This window comes from Charadrius vociferus, unplaced genomic scaffold (genome assembly GCF_000708025.1).
Source record: "Charadrius vociferus isolate BGI_N301 unplaced genomic scaffold, ASM70802v2 scaffold1, whole genome shotgun sequence".
NCBI lineage: Eukaryota > Metazoa > Chordata > Aves > Charadriiformes > Charadriidae > Charadrius > Charadrius vociferus.
The window spans coordinates 2,389,880-2,402,482 of record NW_009647680.1 but is presented as its reverse complement, the minus strand read 5'-3'; the positions used below and the strand labels follow the sequence as shown (position 1 = coordinate 2,402,482).

Here is a 12,603-nt window from a genome sequence, read left to right as displayed (position 1 = left end):
ATGTTTAATTCTATAATGTTTTTAATGTTAATTTTAAATGTTTAATGACTGCAATAAGCACTCTAGATGATAAGGTTCTTTCTGTCTGGAAGAACTGTGCATTTCATTGCAGCACTCACAGCACCATCACCAGGACCTAAGAGAGGAAAAGCATCTATTAACACCTTTACTCAGAAGAAAAGCCATTGGAACTCTGTACTTAGCATAACATGTCATCTTCTAGTTTGAAGCAATTTCATTGCAGGAGATGGTGCTGGTATAAAAGCAGTAACAGATGGAACATGCACATACAGCCCTTACTAAAATATTTGGTAAGGGGCAAAAGCACAATTTCCAACACCAGCTCCAAGTGTTTTATGTTTCCTATAACTACTTGTAGTGCCCACAGCACTCCCACCCTGCACTCCTTCCTCAGCTGGATGTTCAGGATTATCCACTCAAAGACTTCCATGCAGCTCCAGGAATGTACCATATTGCCAAGGGAGAAGGAAGCAGCATTTAAGTTGCAAGACTGCTCCTGCCCCAACTGTATCAGCCTGTTGTTCTCTAACTTCACACACTTCCATTCTGAAACCAGTTGACTTCTGTACTGAGCAGCCTCTTCCCCACATCAGCATCTCAAAATAAACATCCTTTTTCACTCCAAGAGGCCTCACTCCGCAAAGGGTATCTCCTCATAAATAGACCATAGCACACACCAAGTGTCCACGGCATCCTGCAGAGGATTTCAATGTGTGGTCACCGCGTTAAGAGCTGCTGGTTTTTCAGCCATGCAAACCCTCTTTGAAGTGACCTGGAATTTCCTTTTAGTACTGTCAATTTTGCTGAGCACTCTTACCTTCAGACTCGCCTTGGTGGCACGCAGGTGGTGTTTCTCATCCCTCCAAGATGCAGTGACTTAGCAGCAGACGCTATGGGGTCAAAGAGATTTGGTCAGCATCAGTAAAGAGTTGCAGCAAACTCCAGTTGGATATAAATTGCACGGAGCAGCCTTTTGTCTCCCCCTTCTGCTTCTGTGTTCTTAACAACCATCCTCCACAGCAGCTTCTGTGGAGTTCAAGTTACAAAGGCTCTAGCTAGAACTTCTGTTCCTCTGTAGTTAAAGCATTGGAGGTGCCCAAGGATACAGCCACATTTTTCAGCAGGAACTTGCTTTCATCTTAACAGCAGGAGGGAGCGCCATGTGTGACCTACACTGAAGCTTTATTCCCAGCAGACTTCGTGCCACATCATGTGGCAATTCAAGAGTCTGATGGACTTGCTCTACGGTCATGTCCACAGCTCACCAGAAACAGCAACATCCCAGCAGCCTTGGTAATGACCAGGTACTCTCCTCTCACTGCTCTTACAAAAATCACAGAATGGTCAAGGGACCTCTGGAGATCTAGTCCAAACCCTGGCCAGAGCAGGGTCACCTACAACAGGTTGCACAGGAACCCATCCAGGCAGGTTTTGAACATCTCTAGAGTGGGAGCCTCCACAGCCTCTCCGGGGAGCCTGTGCCAGTGCTCCACTACCTTCAAAGTAAAGAAGTTCCTTCTCATGTTAAGATGGAACTTCCTATGTTCAAGCTTGTGCCCATTACACCTCGTCCTATCACTGGGCACCACTGAAAAAAGACTGTTCCCATCCCCCTGGCACCCTCCCTTTAAGTATTTGTAAGTATTAATAAGATCTCCCTTCAATCTTCTTTTCTGTAGACTAAAGAGACCTAAGTCCCTCAGCCTTTCCTCATATGAGAGATGTTCTAATCCCCTAATCATCTTTGTAGCCCTTTGCTGGACCCTTTCCAGCAGATCCCTGTCTTTCTTGAACTACCAACCTAAATCCACCAACCTAAATCTGGGACTTAAATCGGTATTCAAATTTCCCACCCTTTCTTGCTCAGGACCAATCATGCTAATGTGTAAGCTAAGCTCTGTACACCAAAAAGTCTAAAAATCTGTTAAAAACTCCATGTTAAAAACTCCATATATATACTCCATGTAAGGAATTCCTTACAACCAGCAGCAGCCAACTGCAGAAACTAGTACTGCAAATCACTGCACAACTGTGACATCCATTTAAAGTATGTGTACACACACACACACACACACACACAAGAATGACTCGCAGATAAGCAACCTGCTCAGATGCTGCCAAGATGTGGGGTGACCACTGCCCAGCAATCTCTGCTACTAGACAACCAGGCCTACACTTTTCTAGAACATTCACTGAAGCTACAAGGTTCTAGAATCACATGAAGTTAACACACAAGATTCTGTAAAACTGCATAAAACCTTCCAAACTGTCAAATAACTCGCTGCTTACCTGTCAAACAGTGTATCATCTTCCGCAGCTCATCCTCTTAACACATAAAAATTCACACTGTTCTGTATCCTGAAGTACCTGTTTAAAAGAATAAAAAAGAAAAAAAAAACTGAATACACTTGCCCAGTTCCTGAGGCCAGTATCCAGTTGTCACCCTGGAACAGGAAAACAGAAAGCCAGTACACTCCAATCCCCAAAGAGGACGATGACTGTATCAGCAAAAATACCAAGTTTCACAGACACAGCAGAACGAAAACCAACGATGCCAAATGCTGAACTACTGTAGCACTGCTTTTTGAACATCCCATCAGGAGAACGCTGCTGGGTGCAGATACCATACAGTGCGAGAGCTGCAGTAGTTCTTCATCCACAACTGCTCATTGAACCAGTTAGCGTTGAGTGGTAAGCTACACTGATGTACTCTTCATGCCACAAAAGCTGCCATGCAACTAAAGAGGGAAAACAGACTCCATGAATTCCACCTAATAGCAGCTTCAAAATTCTTCAGAGTTTTTATATATTCCTGCCATGAAGGATTTATACTTCTTCCAGAGTATTTTCCTTGGTTTACTTTAAACTCTGCATTCTTTAGAACAGAGGCCAGGAATTTTAATGGTATAGTAGTAAACTGGCTGAGCTGCTCAGAAATTAACTCTTTAAAACCCAAGATATAACCCTAATTTGCTGCTCAGTATAAAACTATTAAGCATCTCTTGACACAACAAAAATGCAGCATGCTTATGAAGTTAAGTTCAGACAGACACCAAAGTGCTGTCCCTTCATACTTGTAGCCACCGAAACAAGAAATAAGAATCACTCCTTGGTGATCAAAGGGGGAACAGATTGTTTCAAGCCATCCAGGAAACTCAAACCACAAGAAACAGTGTTAGAAATCAGGTACCTGCAGAAACACCTGGCTGAGGAGCAAGTTCAGCCCATGCAATTCAACAGATTGGTTACACTTGAAGTCCCAGAACACACCATCTTTTGACTCTTACCAAGCTTTTCCACTGGAATAATTTTTTCCACTTGTATTAAAAGCGTAAGTCAGTACCTAAAGGAGAACATAACACATTATTACAGTTCCTAGAGCGCTGCACCTGCAGAGATTTGTCTTGCAGTTTTATCCCACAGAGCTAACAGGTAGTTCCATGGGTAAAGCGAAACCACAAGTTTATTCTGTGAGGCATTTCCAACGACACGAACCTACAGAGGAGATCCTATCGGGATAGACCTCAACATGCCTGATACTACAAATGAACACAGTAAATAAAAATCAAGCAGACTGGAAAAGTATCTCACAAATCCTACTAAGTGTCTTTTTATAACTTTCCTGCTAAGCATGACTTGTAGAAGTAAAACTCAGTTTAAGCAGTTAAGCCGATCGCCTACTTTTTGACTGAGAAATGTGTATGAGTGTTCTTTGGACAAATCAAAGTTAAAATAAATTCTTCACTTAACAGAGTGAATAATACATTAAAATACACCAAAATAGCTTTGAAAAAGTCCCAGAAACACTCCCCAAGTCAGTAAGTTTGATCTGATCTAGACTTCCAGCCACTGAAAACCAGAGTCCTCCGATCATTAAGGAATATGCAGAACCTCAGATGTTATACTAACCTACAAGGGGCTTCAGATTTCTGTTGACCAGCATCCTCCTCCATTTCTTCTCTCATTTTCTCCAATTACATACCACCTGAAAAAGCAGAATAAGGTTCCAAACTGACATTATGTGCACACAGAGCAGCAGAACCTAGAGCACTGTTTTGTACTTAAGTGCTTCTAACCTCCACAGGCACTCCCGACAGCCTGTATTTGGAATCATGCTTTAAGCTACTATAATGCCTGAATATTATCCTGTTTAATTTGACAGCTCTTCGTAGTTTCCTGTTTATTTTTAAAAGAAAGTAATAACTGATACAAAAAACTGCCTGTTAAATACTCAGATGCCCAGAATAAAGTGACATGAAAGGGACGCTCATGTAGTAAATTTGTTCAGAAAGGCTATTCTCGCTCACTCTTTTCAGAGCAGTTGAACATTTTGCCAATCATCACAACAATTTTCTCACAGCATTCTAAAGCTGGGGGGAGCTAAGCTCTATGTTTTTTAAAGCAACACTGCACCTTCTCAATAAGAAAAACCAGCAATATAACCAGCTCACTGAGTTAAAGAAAGATAGCTCACCTGCGACAGACAAGGGTTAAAAAACAATTTGTCACACCAACTTACCAAGATGCTAGTTCAGACTGGACTATCATGTGGACTTCCTAAAAAGAAGTAAATTGTTGTATCTGAGTAGCAGTTTTAAGTTGCTTCAGTATTTTAGTAATTTTTGAAGACTTAGGTACTTCACAGTATGAAGCAGGAAAACTGTAGTCCAGTTACACCATCTGAATGCTAATGCCAAAACAAAACATTTCTTGCCGTGGCCTGGTATCACACAACTATCAACAAAATTTATCTGCAATTTAAGAAACTGGAGCACTATGGCACAGAAGGTACAACTACAGGAGTTACCTAACAGTCAGCTGTACTGTGATGTAAGGAAAACACCACATACTATTTTAAGACAGCTTACAAACATGCTCTAATAAGCCATCTACAATAATGCAGCACGGCAAGTATCTTCCCTCTTACCCACTAATTCTACTTCCTTTAGTGGGCAGAATGCAGAATTTAAAAACATCAAAACAAGCTAATCCTTGGGATTTTACAGTAGCTGCATCTTTAACTGTGTTTGCCTAATTGTCCCACTAAGTAAACCTGTTACAGGTCTCATTGTCACCACTGCAATTAAGTTTACAGTGAGGAAAGCACAACCTGTTACTATTCTAGCCACGTTTTTCAATTCAGACACACAGTGAATTGTGTCTATTTGCTGAATAACGAGGCACAACAATTAACTCCTCACAATGTCTGCAGAATAGCTTCTGGTTTTGAAGCATAGCCAGTTAACTTTGAAACGTGTCACCAGCTGCCATCTGGTACTTGGGTTTTTGTTTCAAAATAAGATACTGTTTCTTTGTAAAAAGACAACGAAAAAGCTAAGACTTGAGCTTTTATGATCCTCATCCAACTACCTCCATCTAGGAAAAAACAATTATTTCCTCTATACTTACCCTTAAGTAGAGGCTTTCCACTGTGTTCCAGACATCACAGGAACACCCCCTTAAGAAGAAATATTTTGGAACAAAGTCATCAATTTAACTATATTTTTATCCTATAACAGTTCAACAGTTCTTCAATTTTCTACTTGACAAGATTCCAAATAAGAAATTTTCAACCTACTTTTGTTTCAACAGAAATACCAAGTTTAACCAGCACATCTGCATGAAAACCAACGATGCCAGCTGCTGAAATACTGTAGCACTGCTTTTTGAACACCCTGTCAGGAAGATACTGCTGGATGCAGATACCATACAGTGCACAAATCAGTCTGCTTACTTGCTGTGGAAATAGTATTTGTTTGAAGAAATTTAACACTCTTACTTTGAAATTCAAGAGAAACATAAAGCCTACCTCTTTTGCTGACACATTCCACTGACGTCCACTGAAGTCCACAACATACACAGCATGATTTGTACATCAGAAGGCCAGCAAGCAGCTGTTCAGAACTGAAGCAGCCCACAGATATTATGACTGCTGGCTCACTGCTGCAGATCTGGTGTGTCCATCTGCAGAGTCTGGAAAGAAATCGATATAACTGCACTTCTGCAAGTCTGGAACACGAAACTCATGCCCTAGGTTCATCAGTATTTGAATGAACTGTTGTTTGAATACATGCAAATACTGTCCCTTCATATAAGTAACACAACTAATATGTTCATCAGCTGTGGGTTACAAAAGAAGGGTTTTTTCTAAGCACTAGGTTCCAGGTTTTTGTCGACAGCAACAGACAAAAACTGAACACGTGCTAGAACAGACTGAATGCATCAGCTTTCATTTTCCCACTATTTTCAAAAGAACATTTGAAGCTATTCCTCAGTTTACTATATACTTACCATTAATAGCTGTCATTTTCTGCTACTACGTTTTCTATTTTTAGAGACAGTTATAGTCTGGACTAAAGTTAACTGTGCCAAGAAGTTCAGTATCAGATATACCATTTATGAACAATTTATGCTGTGTCAAACCGATGTTATCTAGCCCAGTACCCTGACTACAGCAATGGCCAAATAAGATGCCCTGTTCCTATCTTCTTACGTAACTATGTCCTTGTAAGGCTTCATTAGTTGCCCAGCTTTAGATCAGGGCTTCCCATGTTAAAGATGTTTGCCTGTCCAGTAATCTTACATAGTGGTATCTTCCATGCTATTTCCTACACTCTCCTGAAGCCACAGAAACTTGATAACAAATTTCATAACTTTAGCAATACATGCGTGCAAGACCACCACCTTCTTTCTGCTGTCCCTCCTGTTCTTGCATGGGACATGCTTTAAGATGAAGTTTTACCAGAGGGAAGCAATCAGAAGCTGCACTACAGAAAGTGTGGGTGGCGCACCACCAGGAGACTATATCTATAGTAGCTCTCCAACATCTTCAGCAGAGAAGATCCCAGGTAGTGTCCAAACCACATCAGATTAAGCTGCGCTGCAGCATTAACAACAGGTAAAACCAAAATATTTCTATATATAACTTCTAATAAAAACTGCATTTAATATACAGGTGTTCAAGAATTCAAAATTTAGTTTTCACGCAAGCAGAGGCTAAAGGCTCTAATTTTTGTCAGACATACCTTGGAAGCTTCACACAGCAGTTACGCAGCTATGAAACATTGTAATGTGTTTACTTGAACTATCAAATACTGTTTTTTTCAAAACATTTTGTGAAATAAAGCAAAAAAGCTACCTGAAGAAAACAGGAACTGCAAACAAAGTTAATAGCTTACCTTGCACCTCCAAGAAAATTTAGCAGTATTTCATCTTCCAAAAGCAACATGAACTAGAAGAAAAAAAGCAAAGTGATAAGAACTATCACATACAGTCAAATAACTGAAGATTCCTAAAGCTAAAAGCTACAGTTCAGAAATCAATTTAACAGTTGTAATAACCTTGATTTTCATGTGTATTTATCCAGTTCTAATCAGAATTGAAATTTAGTTCATTTCTGAGTCACTCAGCAGTTGAACAGAAAAATTCATCACATGAACTGCAGAATGAGCGAGACTCCACATACCACCTCGCTATGCCTTACCAAGCAAGAACCCCACTCCTAGATCCAGGATGAGTCTTTCAAGCCATACAGAGTATTTCTCAGGTAGATGCCTAAAAGAGTTACATTTAGCCATTAATTTGGGACCAGTATTAAACAGGATCTTCAATTAGTGAAGAGTAATTTTTGCAGTCTTAGTCCCTAGAGCTACCAAGTTGCAAGTGGGAAACCCCAAACTCCTTTATGAAGATCTGGGACCTTAATTCAAGCATATAAGGAATGCAACTTGACCTACTCTCATCATACTGAGCACCTACTGTAAACCTCCTTAGACTGTCAATTACATTTTGACAGAAATTAAACTGGTAGGTATTAAGTCTTTTGCAGAAAACATCCCTGTTCAGCAGAGACTACATTTACCTGCTTAACAGCTGTTCATTTGTTGTTGAGAGAGATTCAGTTGTTAAGGAGTATTTGAGTGAGGCAGATCACCCTTTGGTTATTTACATCTCCTTGATTCACAAGGAAACTTTTCAAACTTTTTTTTTTATTTCTACTGCTACCAAGACAGCCTTGTCATCTAGGAGTTAGCTGCATTCAGACCATTTCTAAACATTCACCAGTCATGTTTCCAGCTGTCTAAAACACCTTTGAGAAAGGTATTTACAACTGGGGTGATGCTTGTTAAGTACTGTCATTACAAAGAGCTTTCATCTTCTGCTCAGTCACATTCACATCAGACCCCATTCTGGACAGAGGACGGCAAGAGGGGAAAAAGAATCTTTATCTAAGATTAACTATGCTGCTACAGTTATTTTTAAGATAACTTATAACTTCAGATTATTGTATTAGATTCAGGAGCAGAGAATTAGTCTTCTGCAAAGTTATTCTGCATGGAATAGACAACCTCAATCTTACAAATTGATGTTATCATCATTCCAATGCATTAACCATATTTTGCAATAGACTTTTGTCCAAGCTGACTAATGACTTCTGCATTTTTACTGTTAGCACAAAGATTTGCATTAAGCTTCAATTCTGTCATCAAGCCTTACTCAGCTCTTGAAGTACTCTGAAGTATTACCTGCATTTCCTTAAGATATAGAAAAATAATCCCTCAAGTACCACTCGCAAAAAGAGTCAGCTATGAAAGAGAAAAGGGCTCAAAAATGCCCTTTGTGACATAAGCATGTATATGTATGTATGAAAATGCATAACATTCTTCTATACTTCTATGTTACAATATTTGGACTTGTTTTCCTATTTTTTAATCACATAAATTCTGTGATTCATTGGTTAACAGAAGTTGCAGAAGCCAGCATTTCAGCAATATTATCAGCCACTGAATTAAGGATATTATACAGCTGACACAGCATAGTATAGAAGACACTTGGCTTAGCAAAAAGATAGATTAGACTTGTCCTGCAATGATCTCATACTCACCTTAAACCAAATCTTACTAGGTTGCTTGGCTGATAGCTCAACATTGACTTCAGACCAATGTTTTAAACCAAGTATGCCATGCAAAAGGCATCTGAAGAGTGACCACTGCCACCTCATCTGTTAGTTTTCTGTTCACTGAGGTGAACCCTGCAGAATGCCAGAGTTCTCAGGAGCACAGTCGTCTTCCTCCTCTATTACAATCACTTCAGCTGATTTCACATGTTTCACTTCTAGCTTTGATTTTTTCTTGCTGGGAATTTTGCTGCTTATAATGAAAGAGCTGTTCTCCTAAAGAAATGGAAGACAGAAGTATTCACAAGTCTAGTTTCGAGATGCTCAAAAGGTAAGATTTTGGTAGTAACTTTGCGGACTTAGAACTCTTCAAAGAACTCTAGAATTCCTAGAAATTACAGCATTGTTTCCAAACAGGACAGCGTGGACTCTCAAAAGAACTTCCTTCTGCATTAAAGATCAAGATTCACAGGTATCATACAACTACCTCTGGAGCTAAGCTCGAGTTAAGTACTGATTATCTCCTAATTCTTTTAACCTCAAAAGAAAAAGAAGGTTAGAGAGTTTGTGAAGTTAGGGACTATTTACTCACCACTACTCTGGCATCAAAGTCTTCTTGATTATCAGAATTCAAGCTGTCATCATCATCACTGAAACACAGAAATTCAAATCAAGCTCTTTACTTTTATAGTAGCCTAAAAAGTGTGAACTATTTTCCTACTACAAGCTCTGGTTTCTCTTAATATGTATGGAAGTGTTACAGCTTGTAGATGCAAGACAATACTCCTACATGAGGATGTTCTCAAATGATAGTTTCTGACAGAAGAATTGCATCCCAACTACCAATACTGGCAGGACAGATGCAGCACTTAATAGGAGAATGAAGATTTAGTACTACACATCAATAGCGGTATTGAGACATTTAGGATTACACTGGCAAACAGGCCAGAAAGTCAGCAAGTTAGAAAACAAGCAGAATACAAAGAAAGTAAGAGGCCTCAGCTAACAAGAGTACGTGGCTATCTTCCTGATACTACAACTGAGAAGTATTATCTCCATACTGCCATGAAACACAAGTATGAAATTACACTGTGTCCACAGGTTTTTCTCTCAAGACAGAAAGAACTCCACAGAAAGAGATGAAGCCATTTTAGTACTATGGTTTCAACAAGTGGCACCATAAGGACTGGTTCCAAAACCTGACAGAAGACAGACTTCTGTTTTCTAGTACTCATTTAATATGAAGAACTGAGGGTCTGGATGAGCTGGCTTGCATTTACTCTATAGAGCTTTCTTCTGCTCTTTTGTAAGAAAGCAAACCAACTAGTTACTCATTTTACAGGCTCACCATAATGCTTCAACTCACATAAATCAGCAGTGTAAGTCATTTCTAAAGTGAACAGTAGCTGAAAGACAGCTTAGTATGTTTACACTGTCTTTTAGGCTTTCTAGTTTTAAGGTGCCGAGTATATTTACATTAGTTATTCTTGCTGATTGATTGATCCCTTTTTACTGCACTTAGGTCCTTCTTTACGGTCAGTAAACTTAAGATGATACTTCAATGCTTAATAAAGTAAAAAGGAAATTAAAAAACATTCTTTAGTCTTTGACATAGAACACTACACATCTTTATTTGGGATAACTATAGAGGAACTGATCTCAGGAAAGTACCTTTTTCTTTTTTTTTGAAACATTGCCACATCATTTTAATGACGCAGTACAAATCACCTTTTGAAAGTGACCGGTCTTCAGATTAAAATTATTCCATTCTACAAGAAGTTCCAAGTTATATTTACAATCACAGAATGCCAAGCAGCTGTTTGTTGTTTTTTTTTTTTTTTTTTCCCCAAAAAATAAAGAATTCTTTCATAAGCAGATATTCACATTTAGATTACATGATGCTGATATAAGCTAAAAGGACAGCATAGGAACTGAACTTGATATACCTACAACTCTGTCACAAAATCGCACACTACTACAAGCAACTGTACTACCTCCTGAATTCCTCAACTGTAAGAGCAGCAGATTGTACTGGTCTGGTTGGGAGGAGTTAGCTTTCTTTGTAGCAGCCTGTATGATGCTGTGTTTTGGATTTGCAACTAAAGCCGTGTTGATGCTGTCCCCACACCAGCAAACAGGCTGAAGGTGACCGAGAGTTGTGGGGGTGGGGTATCATGCATCTACCTCTACACACATAAACTCATATTTTAATTAAGAACAAAAAAGCAAGTTTTATACCCCCTGAAAATATAAAGATGAACTTACTTCGTCTCCTGAATAGGGGAAATGGGGCCTTCATCATCTAAATATTTGTGTTTCCGTAGCACCAGACATTCTCTTTCTAAGTCTTCACTAGCCTGAAGGGTTTTTAGAGCTTTTTTAAGATGTTCTTCATATTTAAGCATTTCAATGTACTGGAAGTATCCCTTTGCAGCTGCTTGCTAAAGAAAAATGCATCAGGTGAGATGTTAAAAATACCACTATAAAGCATTTATATTATGAACTGAATTGTAATATACTGACACCTGTATTTTATCTGTGTTTATCTTAAAACTTTTTAAACGGACATCATCAAGCGTCCTGTTTAACAAAGTAAAAACTGTTTCATTGTTTTATTGTAGTATATGAGGTAAAAGCTAATTTAATTTTTTTTTAGACTAAATAAAATACATTATCCCACAAAACAGAGGACTCACCTCATAGCCAAGAACCATCTTTAAGGGAATATGTTTCTTCCCATAATGTTTTTCAACAAAAGGGAATTGAAAGCCTCTGTGTAGAAGCCTTCTCTTTTGCTCTTGAGGTGAGGCTGTCAGTGGTGGCCTCCCTGCAGGCATCTGTGTGCTCACATACTTCTTCTTGCCTGAGCCACGCTTATACTTTCGGTGTGCAGCAGCCTTAAACTTCTTTCCCCTGAAGTGATAGGCAAAAATGGCTTTCAAATTGAATTTTGACTTCTGCTTCATGGAAATTTCAGATGATTTCACCGGACTTTGAGGGGACAGAGAAGAATCTGAAGAGCTTCCATTGTCAGGCACTCCTGCAACAGATTCAGCTTGTTTTGAAGACTGAAGTCTCCTTTTTTGCTTTGAAGGTGCAATGGAGCACTTAAGATGGTGCTTGCTGCCACTAGCAGCACAGAGATCACTAAGAAGAAGAAAAAATACTTACTTTCAAAAGAATGTATACTTTTATGATAAATGACACAGGTTCTTCACATGGAAAATTCTGAACTAGAGATAAAAACTCACATTTCTGAATCGCTGCTGTCCAGTAAAACCTCAGCTGAAGATTCAAATATACTGTTAAGATCATCTGAAGACTCCTCAGGAACAGCATTCTTCTGCCTTGAACGTGAACACTCCGTTTGTGTATTTGTTTCACACGCATGTACCTTATATGGTTCTTTCTGCCGGCTGCGTATCACCTCTTGGGCATCAGGGTAATCGGAGCCAGAAGCCTGGGACTCTTCTGTATCAGTCATGCTTCAGTTTGTCCTAAAAATCAATGAGAATTCAGGAAATTAAAGAACATTCTATGTTAATCAGGTAACAAACCTTCTACCACTCCACTTAATTGCATAAACTTCCAATAAAAACCTGTGAGCAAACTTCAACAAGATTTTCCTATGAACCATGAGCAAATGTACCAACCTTCATAGTAACAGTTAAGTTGTAGCCACTTAC

The 12,603-nt window shown here is 39.2% G+C and overlaps 1 protein-coding gene across 1 annotated transcript; it reads right to left on the bottom strand.

The window, feature by feature from the left end:
• Positions 1-9,037: 9,037 nt before the first annotated feature.
• On the bottom strand, positions 9,038-12,401 carry TAF1D (TATA box binding protein (TBP)-associated factor, RNA polymerase I, D, 41kDa). The gene is made up of 5 exons (XM_009881241.1): positions 12,169-12,401; positions 11,614-12,064; positions 11,183-11,358; positions 9,510-9,567; positions 9,038-9,193 (listed from the first exon to the last, which is right to left on the bottom strand). The coding sequence occupies exons 1-5, from the start codon at positions 12,399-12,401 to the stop codon at positions 9,038-9,040; spliced, it is 1,074 nt and encodes a 357-aa protein (XP_009879543.1).
• Positions 12,402-12,603: the final 202 nt, after the last annotated feature.